Here is an 18,281-nt window from a genome sequence, read left to right on the forward strand (position 1 = left end):
ATGGAGTCAGGCCTCTCACAAACCTTCCAGGAAGAGTTCACCTGCCTGATCTGCCTGAGCTACCTTACAGACCCAGTCACCATAAGCTGTGGCCACAGCTTCTGTCGAGCCTGCCTCCACCTTTCCTGGGAAGACAGCCAGGTTCCTGTTCTTTGTCCTACGTGTAGGGAACCATCCCAGCAGAAGGACTTCAGAACCAACATTGCTCTGAAGAAGTTGGTGTCTATTGCCAGACAAGCCAGCCTCATGAAGTACCTGAGCTCTGAGGAGCATCAGTGTGTGACCCACAAGGAGACCAAGGGGATCTTCTGTATGGAGAATAGGATCTACCTCTGTCGACTCTGCTCTGACTCCCATGAGCACAGAGGTCACAGACACTGTCCCATTGAAGCAGCTGCTGAGGGTCAAATGGTAAGTGATGCTTCTTAGAGAACATGAAACCTGGAGAGTGAGGCTCAGCTGAACACAGGAAGATGCTGGTCCTGATTACGGTGAAGCCACTGAGTGGTGACACTTCATTAAAAATTAATAAAGAAAGGCTGGCTATAAATATAAACATCTCTTAGAAGACCTGTGAGTGTAAAGATTACTTTTATTTCATGATATATTGTGCCTAGGTCTCTGGGAAGTCAAATACTAAAATATACTAATATATATTAATATATTTATTTAATTGTCTGTGACTAAAGAAAAAATTAGAAAAAATATATTGGAGTCAGCTAGGGAGAAACATCTGGGAATCCCAATCTTATTCAAATTAGCCAGATGTTAGTCAGAGTTATTAATCACTTTAACTGAGCAAAAGATAATTATTTTATTTCTATTTTCTTAAATCTAAAACTCTCAGTTACAAAGTAAAAAAAAAGCATTGTAGCCTTTCTACTTTCATCAAAGTTACCTTGTTTAATGTCCAAGAGTCTGTCCATCATTAATGTTTATCAGAAGATTAATATTCATTGTTTCTTACAGGAGAAACTTCTGAAGCAAATGGAATCATTATGGGAGAAGATCCAAGAAAATGAAGAGAATCTAGAAGCAGAGAAAAGAGTGATAACTCTGTGGAAGGTGAATACGAGATTTATACAGAAATTGTGGTTGAGGCAGATATTTTCAAAAATCATCATTCAAGATTCGAGTATAAGGCATAGGATGTGATACAAGGAAAACATTTTCTGATGACCTCTAATTCTGAGAGTAAAATATAGCTCTGTACATGAAAAGAATGGTTTGGCTGTGTGGCAGAAGAGTCTGAGACTAAGAAGTGAATTGCTGACAGTTTAGCATGCTGCATTAGACTCTAGAACTGTACCCTGAATTCTAATTGCTACATGCAGAGTTTCATATTTGAATGAACATATAAATTATCAAGCAATATCATTTTTTCAGGCACCTCTGGATCTCTTCCATAGATAAAAATGCTTAGGCTTTGGTAACCTGTTTAATTAATGAAAAAGAAATAAATGAAATCAAGGAATTTACGTTTTCTTATAAGTGGGGGCGCAGTCCATCAGAGTTATTCAGCACAGTAGTAGAAATTGTTTGCCAAAGCATAGAAGAATGTAATGAAGTAGGATACAATATTTTGCAAATATAATTGATAACGTCCCCTTTTTTTCAGGACTGCTTGATTCTAAGAGAAGAAAGGATCAGGGCAGAGTACAGGACATGCTACCCAGACCTCTCTGAACAGGAAGAAGAGCATATTGAGCGTATGAAAAGAAAAGGCAATTATTATTTAGACAAACTCTGGAAAAGTGAAGCTATGATGGTTCAAAAGAGCAAACAACTAAGAAAAGTGTATCACGAGCTGATGGCGATGTCCCAGGAACCATATGTGGTACTGCTGCAGGTGAGCACGAAGGTGTGCAGGAAAAGGCTTTATTGCCTTAATGCAACGCTGGGGATTGCTATACTAAGATATCTTTCAATATTCCCTAAATTTCTGTTAGGGTGTTTCTCTTTCATGAATATCTGGAGATCCTAAATTCTGTAATAATCTTGCAAAAACATGTCATAAAAAAGTGTCAGAAGATTCCCCAAGGAATAGGTCCTAATAGATTGCTTTTGTAGCCTGCTTCTCAGAAAGTCAAATCAGGGGTTTCTGTCTCCATACTTCATTAGCTCCTCTTGGTTATTTGCATAATATTAGAAAAAACTAATACTTAATTTCTTCTGTTTGAAATCTGTGTTTTTGAGAGTTGTTTTCGAAGTCGGGATTTTGAGTTAGAATCCTATTCTGTGGTGTATGTTATCTACCAGCTCACAGTAATCTAGCCTCTATGCCCTGAATTCTAGAATTAGAGGCATGAGACACCACGCAGGGTTGGCGTCATACTTTTTGAAGTTCCCTTAGTTAAAGTATTTCTCAGTACATTTTGTTGAAACTCAGGGAGCATTAACTTTGAAGACATTTGGGGATTCAAAAGCAATGTACAATCAATACCCATTTCCTTCTCAAATTTTCCTCTTACATCTTAGTTCATCAAGAATTTGAATTCTACAAATCTGCCTCATTGGCATTATCATGAGACATAAATATAAAATTTCAGGGTAGATAAGTGATGGTCATTGTTATTGTTATGGTGATTGACTTTGATCTGAACTTCTTAAACAAACATTATATGCCATTTCTCCAGTAATCTAAGTTATTCTTGTTCTTTGCAGGATTTGGATGACATATTCAGAAGGTGAGTTTAGCTATCACCGTAAGCTGAAATATGCTATAAAATTGACTAAGGTTCCTTAGGAAAAGTGCAGATATATTTTATACTTAAAATACTCAATTGTTTGTGTATGATGTGTTTGAGTTATTTGTATTTGATTTTGTATATTGATGTGTGTGTGTGTGAATATGTGTTCATGTGAATGCATAAGAGCCATTGCACGTGTGTGGAGGTCAGAAGGCAACTTTGAGGGTACAGTGCTGTCCTTCTACCATGGCTCCAAGGAATAAACTCAAGTTGTCATGCTTATGTAGCACTAATCTATTATCCCATCCAATTTTTCCCTTTTTTCCCAAAGAGATCCCTGAGCCTATAAAGTCCCCCCAACCCCCAACCATATACCAATTATAATCAACTCCTAAATGATGTCCCTAACCCTGAGGACAAACTTTTTTGAGAGAAGGGACGTCATCTTCTAGAATTACTTCCTGCTGTCATGGGTGTGATGTTGTTTCTATGGGATCCTGTGAAAGTAAAATGATGGTTAAGTTCCAAGACGACTGTCTTGTATAACTGCAAATAGTCTTTGAGTATTTGGCAGGGTTTTTCTGGGGTTCTTATTTGGAGTTCTGGCCAGAACTTTGTAAAAAAAGTACACCATTTCAGGCAACCAAGTTGGAACCATCTTGAGCAGCTGGTAACCAAAACAGGTCTTATAGTAGTGCTATCAGCATCATGACATCATATCAACCAGGTGGAGTTGTTGCTGTGGGGCCCCATCTTCTTTCTGGAAACTTCAAAGATTACTGCAGGAAAATTCATTGTTCATTGTGGAAAACTTAAACATTTTTGTATGGACATATACAGACATATATAGTCAATGCAAGGTACGACAGAGATAAAAACAAATATGAAGAAAAGTAATTTTTTTCTAAATTCTTTTTTCTTTCTGTCCCATGTCCTGACATGAGAACGAAACTCTGAATTTTTATTTTAACAGCATGCTTGCATTTAGAGAGGGACATCTTCCACTTTGGGTTACAAGAGATAAACTCAAGTTGTCATGCTTGTGTGGCAAGGAAATTATCCCCTGAGCCACTTGACAGACCTGGAGTGAAGTTTTTAATAATCACTGTGACGATATCTGTAGCATCTAGCAAATCAATATTTTCTTCTCTTTGCAGGAGTGACTCAATGCGACTAAGCAAGCCCCTGGCTATGAAACTAGAATTCTATGTCCTAGCCCTGAGTGGACTGAGTGAAAGCTTCGACTAGCTCAAAGCAGAGTGTCTTCATTGATAAAATGACCAGAGGTACTCTTCAACAATGAGATGACCTTTACAAACACAAGTATTTTATCTCCCCAGAAATCTTCCTATGTTGGTCACATTGTGATCTTATTTAATCACACAGTCGAAAAGAAACAGAAATGAATACCAATATCATGTTGTAGGTGATCCTGACTGAAAAGAGAGTCATAAAGAATGGTGACTTAAATCAGGACAGTCTAATTAAAATTAAGTAAATCCAATAATGGAGATTTTTTGATGATTTTTACTCCCCTGAAATATCTCTATCTCTAAGTCACATTGTGATTTTACAAAACAAAAAAGAACAATATTGAAATGAATTCTACTTTCATGGTGTAGGTGACACTGGCTGAAAAGAGAATATCAGTTGCTCATGAGGCATAAGGAATGATGAATCAGGGCAGTCTAATTCAAATTAAATGTAGCCAGTGATGGAGGTAATGGATTATTTTCCTTTAAAACTTCGGCAGTTGATTTCTTATGGTACATTATGTTCCATTGATTAAAAATACACACAGTATAGTGGTGCACATTTGTAAACACAGCAAAACCACAGACAGAGTAGGACTGCCAATGGTTTGAGGGCAGCCTTGTCAACATAGTGAGTTCCATGATAGTCAAGGATAAAGAGCAAGACCTAATCTCAAAAGAAACTGAAAAAGAAAATCATAGATTAATTAAATGGACAAAGTCATTTTTCTTGAGCAATGAAAATGAAACAAATTGATAGGACGTGAGGCAGTGTCTAAATCCCCTTTGCAGATCTAAAAGGCAACTGTAACCTCACAGGGAAAGAGTATCAGAGGAACCAGAGGTTAGGGAGAACAATTGCTATGAGAGATCCATTTCTAAAGCATATTTTGCTCTTCCTTTAGGATGAATGTGGCTAATTACATGAAAATCACAGCAACAGTATGAAAATGATCACTGATCATTATTTAGGAATAACTTTTTATGTAGACCTATGAGGACAGGCTTTACTCTGACACTACCTGCAATACACATACCATCCTTTTGCTAGGTGTAATTAGAGGTCATCTGCCAGAAATAAGCTAAGGTTTCCTCTTCTACATCATCTACAGAAAAGTTACATAAAACTTTTCATCATGCTAGTACTCTGTTTCTTGTGGAAATCCTTGTCTTTGATGTATCTCAGTCATATTTAATCTCTAGTCTTAGCATGTTTTTGAAATCCAAGAAGACTCTAGGGACCTGTTTCCCTTGTGAATGTAAATAGTCATTTTAACTAAAATGTTGGCTTTTTCCACAGTGCATTTCTTTGAAAATTAAATCATACTCCATTACAACATGAACCTATTTAATGTCATGAGAAGATTCAGCTTTAGACCTTAACATCAAGATACATCTGTGGATCCTGTTGAATGCTATTTGGCCTCCTGGGGGATCACAGAGCTTCAACTCAGGGAATATTACTGGAAACTGGATTTGAAAGACTCTTGAGACTGGACTGTAAGGGTCTGTATGGATTCCTGGTTACAGAATACAAACCAACCGGTTGAAACTGAGGTGCCTTTCTTCTTTTCTGTGTGAAGAGAGGAATCATTACAGTCTCCTCACCACGAATCTAGATTTCCATCACTATATAGAGAAGCCACTGGGCCAGGTTGACGTGCTCCTTGATCATGAGGATGGATGTTTAAGTTTCCTGAGTGTTGCCAAGAGTTCTCTCATATATGGATATCCTCATGGCACCTTCAGTGACCCTGTCTGGACTCTCTTCTCTGGTGGCCAAACAAGACCAAGTTTTAAGATATAATCCAGTACTTTAGTGTGAAGCATTTTTCTACGGTAATGTTACTTTTTTTTGTGGCGGGCCGCAACCACATTCTCCATTGCTTCAAGGAACAAAGGTAGAGATTGACCTCTGTGACCTCAAGGTGTGGCGGTACACGCCTTTAGTCCTGATGCCTGGGAGGCAGAGGCAGATTGACCTCTGTGACCTCAAGGCGTGGTAGTACACGCCTTTGGTCCCAATGCCTGGGAGGCAGAGACAGGCAGATCTCTGTGAGTTCAAGGTGATGTAGCACACGCCTTTAATCCCAGCGCCTGTGCTTGGTAACTCTCTACTGCTGCGTCCCTGCCTACTTCCGAGGCATCATCTGGGATAATGGGCAGCGGACCAATCCAAGAGTGACACGTCAGAAGCGAGGACTGTTTCCTTTATAAGGGCTGGGTTCCCCTCATTCTGGGTCTCCGCTTTGGAAGCTGATGCTCTCCCTCTCAAGACGCATTAAAGCTTTACTGCAGAAGAATCCTAAGTGCCCCGCGTCGTTCTTGCTGGCGAGAAGGTAGCGCGGGGCATTTTTTATTCCTATAATTTTTGGTATTTTAAATACAAAAAAATGAAAAAGAGGGTTGACTACATTGCATTTTCATCTCTGGTCCACATATTCCACAAAGAACACTTCCTTTCAAAGTGGTTTTGTCTTACATTTGTTACTACAAAATTGTTATAATTATTCATTAGGACTAAGGCCTGAGATTACTAGAGCACTTTCAAAGCATGCTGAGGACCCTCAGTTGAAATCTAACCCAATAAAAATACTGTACAGTTATACACACACACACACACACACACACACACACACACACACACAGAGAGAGAGAGAGAGAGAGAGAGAGAGAGAGAGATCTATAAGTGTTGCAGCTATATAAAATTTTACTACATTTGATGCTAAGTAGGAGCACAGATATACTGGTTACTTTTATTTCAGATTGAAACAGTTTACGATCATCTAAGAGAAGGTAACCATGTATGAGAAAATGCTCCCATTGGTGTAGGAGGTTCTTCTGTTCATTGGTTAATGAATAAAGAAACTGCTTTGGGCCTGATAGGGCCGAACTTAGGTAGGTGGAGAAGACAGAACTAAATGCTGGGAAGAAGGGCAGAGTGAGAGACGCCATGGATCTTCTGCATGAGAGGGATGCTGGTTAGAATCTTGCTGGTAAGCCACAGTCATGTGGTGATACACAGATTAATGGAAATGGGCTAAACTAATATCTAACAGTTAGCTAATAAAAAGTTAGAGCTAATGGCCAAGCAGTGTTTTAATGAATACAGTTTCTGTGTTGTTATTTTGGGTGTAAGCTAGCCGGGTGACCGGGACAAACAAAGGGCCCCTCTCTACTTGTAACAACCCGATAACAACTCACTGTGGGCAAGTCTGTAAAACACTTTCTTAGTTATTGATGAGGAAGGGAACAGACCAATGTTGGTAGGGATTTCCCTGTGCTGGAGGTTTTGGGTTCTCCAAGAAAGTAGGCTGAGCATCCATAGTGAACAAGTCAGTAAGTAGGACCACTCCATTTCCTGTGATTTTGTTCCTGTCTCCAGGTTCTTATGCTGTGTGAGTTCTTGTCTTGACTGTTTTTGATGATGAATAGTGATATGGTAGTATAAACCAAACAATCCCTTTACAACCAATGCTGCTTTGGCCAACATCTTTCATCTCAACAATAGTACTCCAAATTAAGACAATTTATTACCAGAATTGTGGGGTATTACTCTAATAAACCTGATCATGTTGATTTGGAGAGAGTTGGGGAACAATTGGGGACCTTTGGGCAAGATAAGCTGTTGATTGTTAAGATCACAGTGACCTGTTCTATAGAACTTGGAAGGTGAGAATGTTGAGATGCCCCTTCTGTGGGCTCCACACTAGGATTCACAGTCTGGAGGCCACAATGTTCCTAGGGATCACAGGGAAGACACAGTTCACCATTCATTAAACACCTTTAAACCTGTTTAGCAACCTCAGACTCCATTGCCTCCCCTGAGTATAACACTAGGGCTCACAGTCTATGCAATCACAGGAGGCCATGCTGGTTCTAGGAACCCCAGGTAGGACTCCACCTACTGCCCACTGTCCATAAAAATCTATTTAAGCCTAAACTTATCCAACAATCGCAGAGTGTGCATACACACACACACACAGACACACACAGACACACACACACACACACACACACACACAGAGAGAGAGAGAGAGAGAGAGAGAGAGAGAGTCCATATCCATATTCTGTTCTACAATTTCAGAAGCTTTCTGCTTTACCACAGGCCAGGTAGGACCTAGGACCCCAGGTTACAGACCATCCACTGCCAGCTAACACTCCTTAAAGCTTGCACAGCAACACCAGGCTTCTCCCTTCTTGGGTTCTACAGTGGGGCACATAGTCCCAGCTGTTTTACTAGAGGATAAACTGAACTGAGGGATACTAGGGAAGACACTACCCAATCACCCCTGCTAAACCTATTTGAGCCTGTCTAACAACACCAGACTGTGCAGCTCCACTGGGCACCATATCCTTCATTTTGGAAAAAGTCTTAGGTTATACCAGATGCCAGGCTGGTTTTTAGCAATCCAGGAAAGGCACTGCCCACTGATCACCACCCACAAAATGTCTTTAAGTCTACCCCAAAACACCAGATTGCATGTACAGACACACACACACACACACACACACACACACACACACACACACACACTGGGCTCCATATCCTGGTCTATAACTTTGGAAGAAGACTTCCAATTTATCAGGCCACAATTGGGATCTTAAGACTCCAGTTACAACAATTTTACTGGAATACCATGTTGGTTGCAGCAATGCTAGAAGCCAGGCCAGATCTAGGGATCATCCTAGTCACTAAACGCTAGGCGGGAATCCATAATATACATGGGTGCTTGCTAGTCACGAGAATCATTTGTCATTTAGTCCAGCAGAACAGAGAGAAAAGAGAAACCAAGAATAAACTACTTATTCAACAAAGACAAACACCAACATCAACATCTAGGCCTATAATCATTCCAAATTCAGATACCTAAACAGCAATGTAAGAACACAATCAATAACAGAAATGGCAATGTGGCATTCCAGAACCAAGTTATCGTATATGAACAATCCAAGGGCAATATGGCATTATCAGACCCAGATATCCTACATGATCTACACAACACAGCTGAAACATGAGAAAATGACCTTAAAATGGCTTTATAAAAATGATAGAGATCCTTAAAGAGGATATGAAAGAAAACCTTTCATGAAATTGAGAAAAAGATTAACAACAATTGGAAGAAATCAGTAAATTCCTAGAAGAAAGTAAGAAAAAAAGGAACCCCAAAGAAACAAATGAAAAAAAAAACCTACTCAAGACCTGAAAATGGAAATAGAAGCAATGAAGAAAACACAAATATAGGGAATCCTGCTGGAAATGAAAAATATAGCTAAGGGAATGGGAACTGAAGATGTGAGCATCAAAAAAAGAATACAAGAGATGGCAAGTAGAATATTAGGTATTGAAGACACAATAGAAGAAATAGATTCATCACTCAGAGAAAATGTTACATCTAAAAGGTTCCCAACAGAAAACATTCAGGAAATTTGGGAGTCTATGTGCATACCTAGAGTCTAATGCAGTGTGCTGAACTGTCAGCAATTCACTCATTAGACTCAGACTCTTCTGCCACACAGCCAGACCATCATTTCCACGTGCAGAGGTATATTTTACTCTCAGAATTAGAGAGCATCAGAAAATGTTTTCCTAACTTACACCTGTCAGAATAGCTAAAATCAAAACACCAATGATAGCCTATGCTGGAGTGGATGTGGAGTAAGGGGAACACTCATTCATTGTTGGTGGGAATGCAAACTTGTGCAGCCACTGTGGAAATCAGTGTGACGGTTTCTCAGGAAACTGGGAGTCAACCTACCTCAGGACCCAGCAATTCCACCCTTGGGAATATACCCAAGAGATGCCCAATCATACTACAAAAGCATTTGTTCAACTATGTTCATAGTTGCGCTATTTGTAATAGCCAGAACATGGAAACAACCTAGGTGCCCCTCAATAGTAGAATGGTTAAAGAAGGTGTGGAACATATACACATTAGAGTTTTACTCAGCGGTAAAAACAATGACATCTTGAATTTTGCATGCAAATGGATGGAAATAGAAAACGCTTTACTGAGTGAGGTAACCCAGACCCAAAAAGAAGAATATGGTATATACTCACTCATAAGTAGATTCTAGCCGTAATTAAAGGACATTGAGCCTATAATTCGTGATCCTAGAGAAGCTAAATAAGAAGGTGAACCTGAAGAAAATCATATAGTTATCCTCCTGGATATTGGAAATAGGCAAGATTGCCAGGCAAAACTTGGGTGCACAGGGGTGTGTGTGTGTGTGGGGTGGATGTAAGGTGAGATGGGTAGAGAGAAGGGAGAAGGGGAAGATTCGGGAGAGCTTGGGGAATGGGATGGATGGAATGGAAGAAGGGTGGATATGGGAGCAGGGAAGTAAATATCTTAATTAAGGGAGCCATTTTAGGGTTTGCAAGAGTCTTAACTCTGCAGGGGTTCCCAGGCCCAAGGAGAGGTCCCCACATTGTTCCTTGGGCAGCAGAAGAGAGGGTGCCTGAACGGCCTTGTCCCATAGCCACACTGATGAATATCTTGTGTATCACCATAGAACCTCCATCTGGCGATGGATGGAGATAGAGACAGAGACCCACATTGGAGCACTGGACTGAGCTCCCAAGGTCCAAATGAGGAGCAGAATGAGGGAGAACATGAGCAAGGAAGTCAGGACCACGAGGGGTGCGTCCACCCACTGAGACAGTGGGACTGATCTAATGGGAGCTCACCAAGGCCAGCTGGACTGGGAGTGATGGAGCATGTGATCAAACTGGACATTCTGAAAGTGGCTGTCAATGAAGGCTGACTGAGAAGCCAAGGACAATGGCACTGGTTTTTAATTCTACTGCATGGACTGACTTTGTGGGAGCCTGGTTTGTTTGGATGCTTACCTTCCTAGACCTGGATGTTGGGGGGAGGACCTTGGACTTCCCATGGAGCAGGGAACCCTGACTGCTCTTAGGACTAGAGAGGGAGGGGGAAGTGGGGAGGGAGAGGGAAAAGGGAGGCGGGGAGGAGGTGGAAATTCCTAATAAATAAATAAATTTAGTAAATAAATAAATAAATAAACAGAAAAGGGGGAAATGAAAAAAAAAGAAAATGTTTTCCTTATATCGTATCCCATGCCTTACACTCATATCTTGAATGATGATTTTCAAAATTATCTGCCTCACCTTGGTTTTCCACATGGATCTCATAGTCACCTTCCACAGAGTTATCATCCTTTTCTCTGCCTCTAGATTCTCTTCATTTTCTTGGATCTTCTCTCATAATGATGCCATTTGTTTTAGAAGTCTCTCCTGTTAGAAACAATAAACACTAACTTCTGATAAGCAGTGCTGATGAACAGACTCTTGGGTAATAAATGCAATTACTTTAGTGAGAGTAGAAGAATTTCATTTTTTTTTTACTTTTAGTTTTTATGAGTTTTAAATTTCAGAACATAGAAATAGGAAAAACAGCAAACCCATTTATTCATGAAAGTGATTAATAATTATGACTAATGTCTAGATGATATGTATAAGATTGGGATTTCAAGATGTTTCTCTCTATTTGATTCCAATGTAGTTTTAATTTAGTTTCAGACATAAACACTTTTAAAAGATATGAATATAGTATTTCACTTTCCAATGACCATGAAGTAGAAATGATCTTTACACTCATGGGTTTCCCAAGAAATGTTTATCTTTATAGTCACTCTTCTTCATTGACTGTTAATAAAGTGCCACCATTCTAAAAACAGTGGTTTCCTCAAAGCAGGAAAAACCAACAACCTGTGGTCTGCTGAGCCTCTCTCTTAAGTTTTCAAGTTCTCTCAGAAGCATCACTTACCATTTGACCCTCAGCAGCTGCTTCAATGGGACAGTGTCTGTGATGTCTGTGCCCATGAGAGTCAGAGCAGAGTCGACAAAGATAGATGCTGTTCTCTATACAGAAGATCCCCTTGGTCTCCTTGGGGGTCACACACTTGTGGGCATCAGAGCTCAGGTACTTCATGAGGCTGGCTTGTCTGACTATGGACACCAGCTTCTTCAGAACTGTTGGTTCTGAAGTCCTTCTGCTGGGATGGTTCCCTACAATAGGACAATGGACAGAAACCTGGTTGTCTTCCCAGGAAAGGTGGAGGCAAACTTGACAGAAGCTGTGGCCACAGCTTATGGTGACTGGGTCTGTAAGGTAGCTCAGGCAGATGAAGCAGGTGAGCTCTTCCTGAAAGGCTTGTGAGAAGTCAGACTCCATTTTTCTGAAGGAGGAAAAGCAGACTTGCTATTATTGGAACCCAGAGAAACTAGTTCCTGCACAAAGTTTGATTCAAGTTGTGTTTCAGTTCAGTGTATGGCAAGACAGGCTTTGTTTTTTGATTAGTGTAGGATGCAGTCGCTAATCTTTCCTGTTATACTATTTTACAGAAATACAAATTGATCCAATGACATTATGTTCTCTAACATCTGCACCTTTTTTGGAGACTCCCTCAAACTTAGTACCTTAGTTCAAAGTCTAACACAGGCTCTCTCAGTGCATATAGAGAAATATACGCTGGAGTGAGTGAACAGACTCCTTCAATTCCATGTGTTATTCTTTCGCTGTAGGTATATGTAGATTAAACACCCACTTCTCTTGTTGTCTACCCAAGAAAACACTCCATACTTCACACAGTCACTAGTAAATGATTTGCTTTGATTTCTGATTTTAGCATCTTAATCACTCACATCTTATTGTCTCTCTCTCCCCTTGACATCTGAAGGCAATATTAGCTTCTTGTATTTTTTCTGCCACAAATATCTAACAAGAATGAGAATTTCTGTTCACTCTTAGTTCAAGGACATAGTACACCGTGGCAGGGAGGAAATGGCGACAGGAGCTTTAGATACCTGTTCTCATGGCATTCAAAATCAGGAGGGAAAAAGCAAACACACTTGTTGCTCATCTCCTCTTCCCCTTTTTTCTTTAGTTTGAGAGCACAAACCATGGAGTGGTAAAATGATCTCATAAGTGTTTAGTGTGGATCTTCCCAATAGCAGTGAATCTATCCCAAATAAGTCTTCCCGGACATGCCCAGAGGTTTCCGTGTCTATACTAAAGCTATACTAGTTTTTTATAGAGTAAAAAACTAGGGAACACTATGTGGAGACTTGTATGCTTACCAAAAATACAAGTCCTGGCTTGAGTGTCTGGGATGAACCCTAGAGGCATAAATGAGGGTCTCATGATTATTTGAATCTTGGCTATCTAATCAACAGGTGCCCATTCCCCTTCTCTTTAAAACCCTGCACAAATTAATAATCTTGGTTTGAATGAGGAAAATATCCTGCAAATAACTTAACCTTCCAGAATCTGAAGCAAATGGAGTCAGTGTCTTTAATTGCTGGTCCTGTGTAACTCATAAATCAGGACTAATACACACTGTCAAGATCAGTCTAGAAAAGAGATTTTTATTCTAATGCTGCCTTGCTTAACTCATTTGATGGTCCTCTTTCAGAAATTTATGCACCAATAGCAGGTATTTCAATCCAAAATAATTTACAAGCACACAGAAATAGTAAAAATTGAACACAGAATTAAAAAAAAATTGTGACAGATTTTAACCAGGCTTTGCTTTCATAAATAGAATAGTGTGATTAGTTTTTCCTGATGTATTAGACAAATAAAACACATATACAATTTCAACCTTGTAAATCAATCACTAGCAGGCATAGTCACTTCTTCCAAGACGGTAAACTGTTAACAAGTATTATTTCACTCTGTGATATCTTCCTGTAATTTATAACAGAAAAATACCAAAAAATACTTACCTAAATCTTGAGTTTTCATTTTTATGCACAATATTTTGGAAAATATTTCTAAATACTAAAAATTGTCAATTCATTCAAAGCATTTAATTTTCATATATTATATGTTTATTGATTTAGAGGTATTGACACATTATGCATCAATGAAATACATAAAGAAATGCTCTAAAAATATTCTTAGAATTTAGAAACTGATAAAAATGAAAAAGTATCATGTAAATACCTTGAGCATAGTACATGAGGGTAACAAAAAACTGTGTATGAATAATTCTAAAATTTTCTATTCCTGTAACTCACATTATATTTACAAAGATGATCAAATTGGAGCAAAATCATTTTTGGTAAGTGGCAATTGGCACTTATTTTTATTATTATTATTTTTATTTATTTTTTAATTTTACAAGAACCTTCTTTAATGCATAAATATCTTTATAATGTAAGATAATAGATATCACCTCATTACATACTTCAAGATACAGGCCTTTGTCTCATTCTCCCTCTGTCCTCAGTCTTGCTAGTGTTCCCACATAGATTATAGGCTCTGCAGAGTCCCACAGGTTGTTACGGCTTGGGTACCTGGATCTTCTCCATGCAGATACCAACACTGTAACCTCTGGGCAGTTCTGCCTCCTGGGGTTACACTGGGGTGTCAGAATGCTGTTTGCCCCAGCCTAGAACTGCCCAGATCTCCTAGATATGTCCCCACCCTTTTTCTTGGTCATTAAAATGCTCCAAAGAACTCCACAAACATCAAAGCAATTCTTAATTGCGTGGTGCCCATTCTTCTGCAAGCTCTTGTTGAGTATTATCTAGAATATTTGACCTTTTTCTCAATCCCTTGACTCTGCGTTCCTTTCTGCAATATTTCTGAGTTACAGAAGAGGTGTTTTTATTTTCTATATTCTTAATTTTTCAATTTGAAAGGAGAATGGGAGATTTTTCCAGAGAGGAAGTTTCTAGAAATAAGTGGGGGCAGGGTATACCAGCTGTACCAGTTATTTTTCAGAACCCCCTTCACTAGGCTGCCACAGCAGCCTGCAGCCCAAGCCCACCATGGTTGGTAAAGTCCTGTTGGAAGATCCATTGTCCTTCTGTGGAGACCATAGGATCAAGCTTTTGCTTAAGTCAGTAGATGTTATTAGGGCCTCATCTGCCAGGCCTCTTCCTGCTCCCTTTTATTGGGACCAAAGATTCTTTCTTCACCTGCTAGGAATGAGAAACCACAGTTTCTTTACCAAAAGAAATGTAAAGTTCAGAACTGAGAGCGAGTCAACAGGCTGTGATGAATTGTCCAGGCATGACAGGAGCAGTACAGAGTGATGCTCCAAACAAGTGTTGGTGTCTTAATTAGGCTTGTGAAGAAACACCAGGACCACAGCAAATCTTATAAAGACAACATTTAATAGGGATGGCTCACTTTTAGTGCCAGAGGTCCAGTCCATTGTCATCATGGCGGGGAGCATGGTGGTAGGGAGGGAGCATGACAGCCTGCAAGATTTGTTTCTGGTGTAGAGATGTACAACTTAACTCAGAGGCAACAGGAAGTTAACTGACTGTCACACTGAGTGAAGGTTGAGAAAAGAGACCTCAAAGGCTACGTGCCCCCAAGGTGACACACTTCCTCCAATAAGGTCACATCTCTTAATAGTGTCACTCTCTTTGGGAACCATTTTCTTTCAAACCACCACAGTTGGTGAAGACAGAAAAGCATGGGAAGAATCTTGTCTGAGGATGAGGCCCATGTGAGTGATGCATCTGCAGGAATCATACACAGACATAGCATCCCCAGGCAGTCAAGGGAGGACCCATATTTCAGCCCCTCCTTCTAGGGACACTGTCCATTTTCTAGCTGGCCCCTACAGGGGCTTGGACCAGGTGTGGCTGGCAACTGTGGATCTAGTTCGGTTCTGCTGAACTCTGATCCTTCTCAAGGGTCTTTCTTCCTTTCTGGCACCCAGGCTCTTATCCCTTGTCCCTGTCTGATGTTGTAAAACCAAACCAAACTTGGCAGGAGCTCTTCCAGAGGTGCCTGTGGCATTTTACCTGAAGATAACTTAGCAAAAAAAGGGAATGTAGCCCTGGTGTGGTATTATCTTTGTTATTTATGTTCTGGGTTCATCCTTGGAATGTCCAAGCCCACCGTTCCTGAAACCACAGTACTTCAGTAGGTCTGAAAGCCAGGTACTCTCCCTAGGAATTGGAATTAGACTGCCTGCTCAGCCCTGACCTGACTGAGATCTCTCAAGTGAAACACACCCTTACCTCTGGACAATAGGCTCTGCCTATTGGTTAGGAAATGTTCTTGCCTTTCCTTGTAAAGAAAAGTACTCCCCCAATTAACTAGGGATGTGAGGGGGGCAGTGCAAGCTCTTCTGGTTCTTAGCCATGACCTTGGCTATCTTGTCTTTCAGCAGTTTGGTTCCTCAACATCCAGAGGGCCATAATACTGCATCTGTCTCAGGGCCAGACATTTTACTGAAAGGGCCAAAATAAAAGCTGGTTGCTGCATATAAACTTTCGTAGTAAGATCTAATGATTCTCTGAATTTCCTCTGTGTCTGTGGTTATGTCCCCCTTTTCATTTCTTTTTTTTGTGTTATAGTTTTTGTCTTTTTTTATTAATTAATTTATTTGTTTATAAAAATTTCCACTTCCTCCCCTCCTCCCCCTACCCTCCCATTCTCCCCACTCCCTCTCCTCCCCCCCACTCCCACCCCTCCTTCCTCTCCAGTCCTAAGAGCAGTCAGGGTTTCCTGCCCTGTGGGAAGTTCAAGTTCCTCCCCTCTCCCTCCAGGTCTAGGAAGGTGAGCATCCAAACAGACTAGGATCTCAGAGAGCTAGTACATACAGACAAAACAAAACCCAGTGCCATTGACAATGGCTTCTCAGTCAGCCCCCACGTCAGTCACATTTAGAGACTCCGGTTTGATCACATGCTGGTTCAGTCCCAGTCCAGCTGGCCTTGGTGAGCTCTCATTCGATCAGTCCCCTTGTATCCGAGGGTGAATGCATCCCAAACGGTTCTGATTTCCCTTTTCATGATCTCTCTCCTTCTGCTCCTCATTTGGACCTTGAGGTCTCAGTCCAGTGCTCCAATGTGGGTCTCCGTCTCTATCTCCATCTATCGTCAGATGAAGGTTCCCTCTGGTCCTGCCTTTCTTGCTCACGTTCTCCCTCCTTCTGCTTCTCATTTGGACCTAGGGAGTTAAGTCCAGTGTTCCAATGTGTATCTCTATCTCTATCTCCATCCATCGCCCGATGAAGGATCTATGGTGATATACAAAATATTCATCAGTATGGTTATGGACCAGGGCCAGTTCAGGTATGCTCTTCTCTGCTGCCCAGGGAACAATCTGGGGACCTCTCCTTGGACCTGGGAACCCCTCCAGAATCAAGACTCTTGCAAACCCTAAAATTGCTCCCTTAGTTGAGATATATACTTCCCTAGTCCCATATCCATCCTTCCTCCCCCCTCCCATTCTCCCAAGCCATCCCCAATCCTCCCCCTCTCCCTTCTCTCTAACCATCTCCTCTTACTTCCACCCCCACCCCACCCCCTGCACCCAAGTTTGCCTGGCAATCTTGTCTACTTCCAATATCCAAGAGGATAACTATAAGATTTTCTTCATGTTCACCTTCTTATTTAGCTTCTCTAGGATCACGAATTATAGGCTCAAAGACCTTTAACTATGGCTAGAATCCACTCATGAGTAAGTACATACCATTTTCCTCTTTTTGGGTCTGGGTTACCTCACTCAGTAAAGCGTTTTCTATTTCCATCCATTTGCATGCAAAATTCAAGATGTCATTGTTTTTTTACCGCTGAGTAAAACTCTAATGTGTATATGTTCCACACCTTTTTTAACCATTCTTCTATTGAGGGGCACCTAGGTTGTTTCCAGGTTCTGGCTATTACAAATAGTGCTGCTATGAACATAGTTGAAAAAATGCTTTTGTAGTATGATTGGGCATCTCTTGGGTATATTCCCAAGGGTGGAATTGCTGGGTCCTGAGGGAGGTTGACTCCCAGTTTCCTGAGAAACCGCCACACTGATTTCCACAGTGGCTGCACAAGTTTGCATTCCCACCAACAATGGATGAGTGTTCCCCTCATTCCACATCCTCTCCAGCATAGGCTATCATTGGTGTTTTTGAGTTTGGCTATTCTGACAGGTGTTAAGATGGTATCTCAAAGTGGTTTTGATTTGCATTTCCCTGATCACTAGGGAGATTGATTATGAATTCTCATACAGTTCTCTGGCTTGTTAATTTGAACTGTAGACAGCTTAGCCAGGCATTCTAGAAATTTAATGTCACACTATGTTTTAAAAGGAGCAGCAGGCTGTGTTCCCGCTGGGGTCCCGGCTCCCCAGCTAGTTTACACCAGAAATAATTACACGGAAACTGTATTCATTTAAACACTGCCTGGCCCATTGTCTCCAGCCCCCTATTGGCTAACTCTCACATATTAATTAACCCATTTCGAATAATGTGTGAAGCACCATAAAATCGTGGCTTACTGGGATGATTCTAACCCACGTCCATCTTGGAGAGGAGAGCCATGGCATCTGCTCTCTCTGACCCTGCT

The 18,281-nt window shown here is 40.7% G+C and overlaps 1 protein-coding gene and 1 pseudogene across 1 annotated transcript; one reads left to right on the plus strand and one right to left on the minus strand.

Annotated features, from left to right (window-relative positions):
• On the plus strand, nucleotides 1-3,938 carry LOC125401431 (tripartite motif-containing protein 43-like). The gene is made up of 5 exons (XM_087905920.1): nucleotides 1-411; nucleotides 970-1,065; nucleotides 1,619-1,849; nucleotides 2,665-2,687; nucleotides 3,848-3,938. Exons 1-5 carry the CDS (start codon nucleotides 1-3, stop codon nucleotides 3,936-3,938), a joined length of 852 nt encoding a protein of 283 aa, XP_087762046.1.
• Nucleotides 3,939-7,513: 3,575 nt separating this feature from the next.
• Nucleotides 7,514-12,144, minus strand: LOC148122255 (tripartite motif-containing protein 43B pseudogene; annotated as a pseudogene).
• Between the last annotated feature and the right edge of the window lie 6,137 nt (nucleotides 12,145-18,281).

Source organism: Myodes glareolus, chromosome 4, assembly GCF_982192425.1.
Source record: "Myodes glareolus chromosome 4, mMyoGla1.1, whole genome shotgun sequence".
NCBI classification, from domain to species: Eukaryota; Metazoa; Chordata; class Mammalia; order Rodentia; family Cricetidae; genus Myodes; species Myodes glareolus.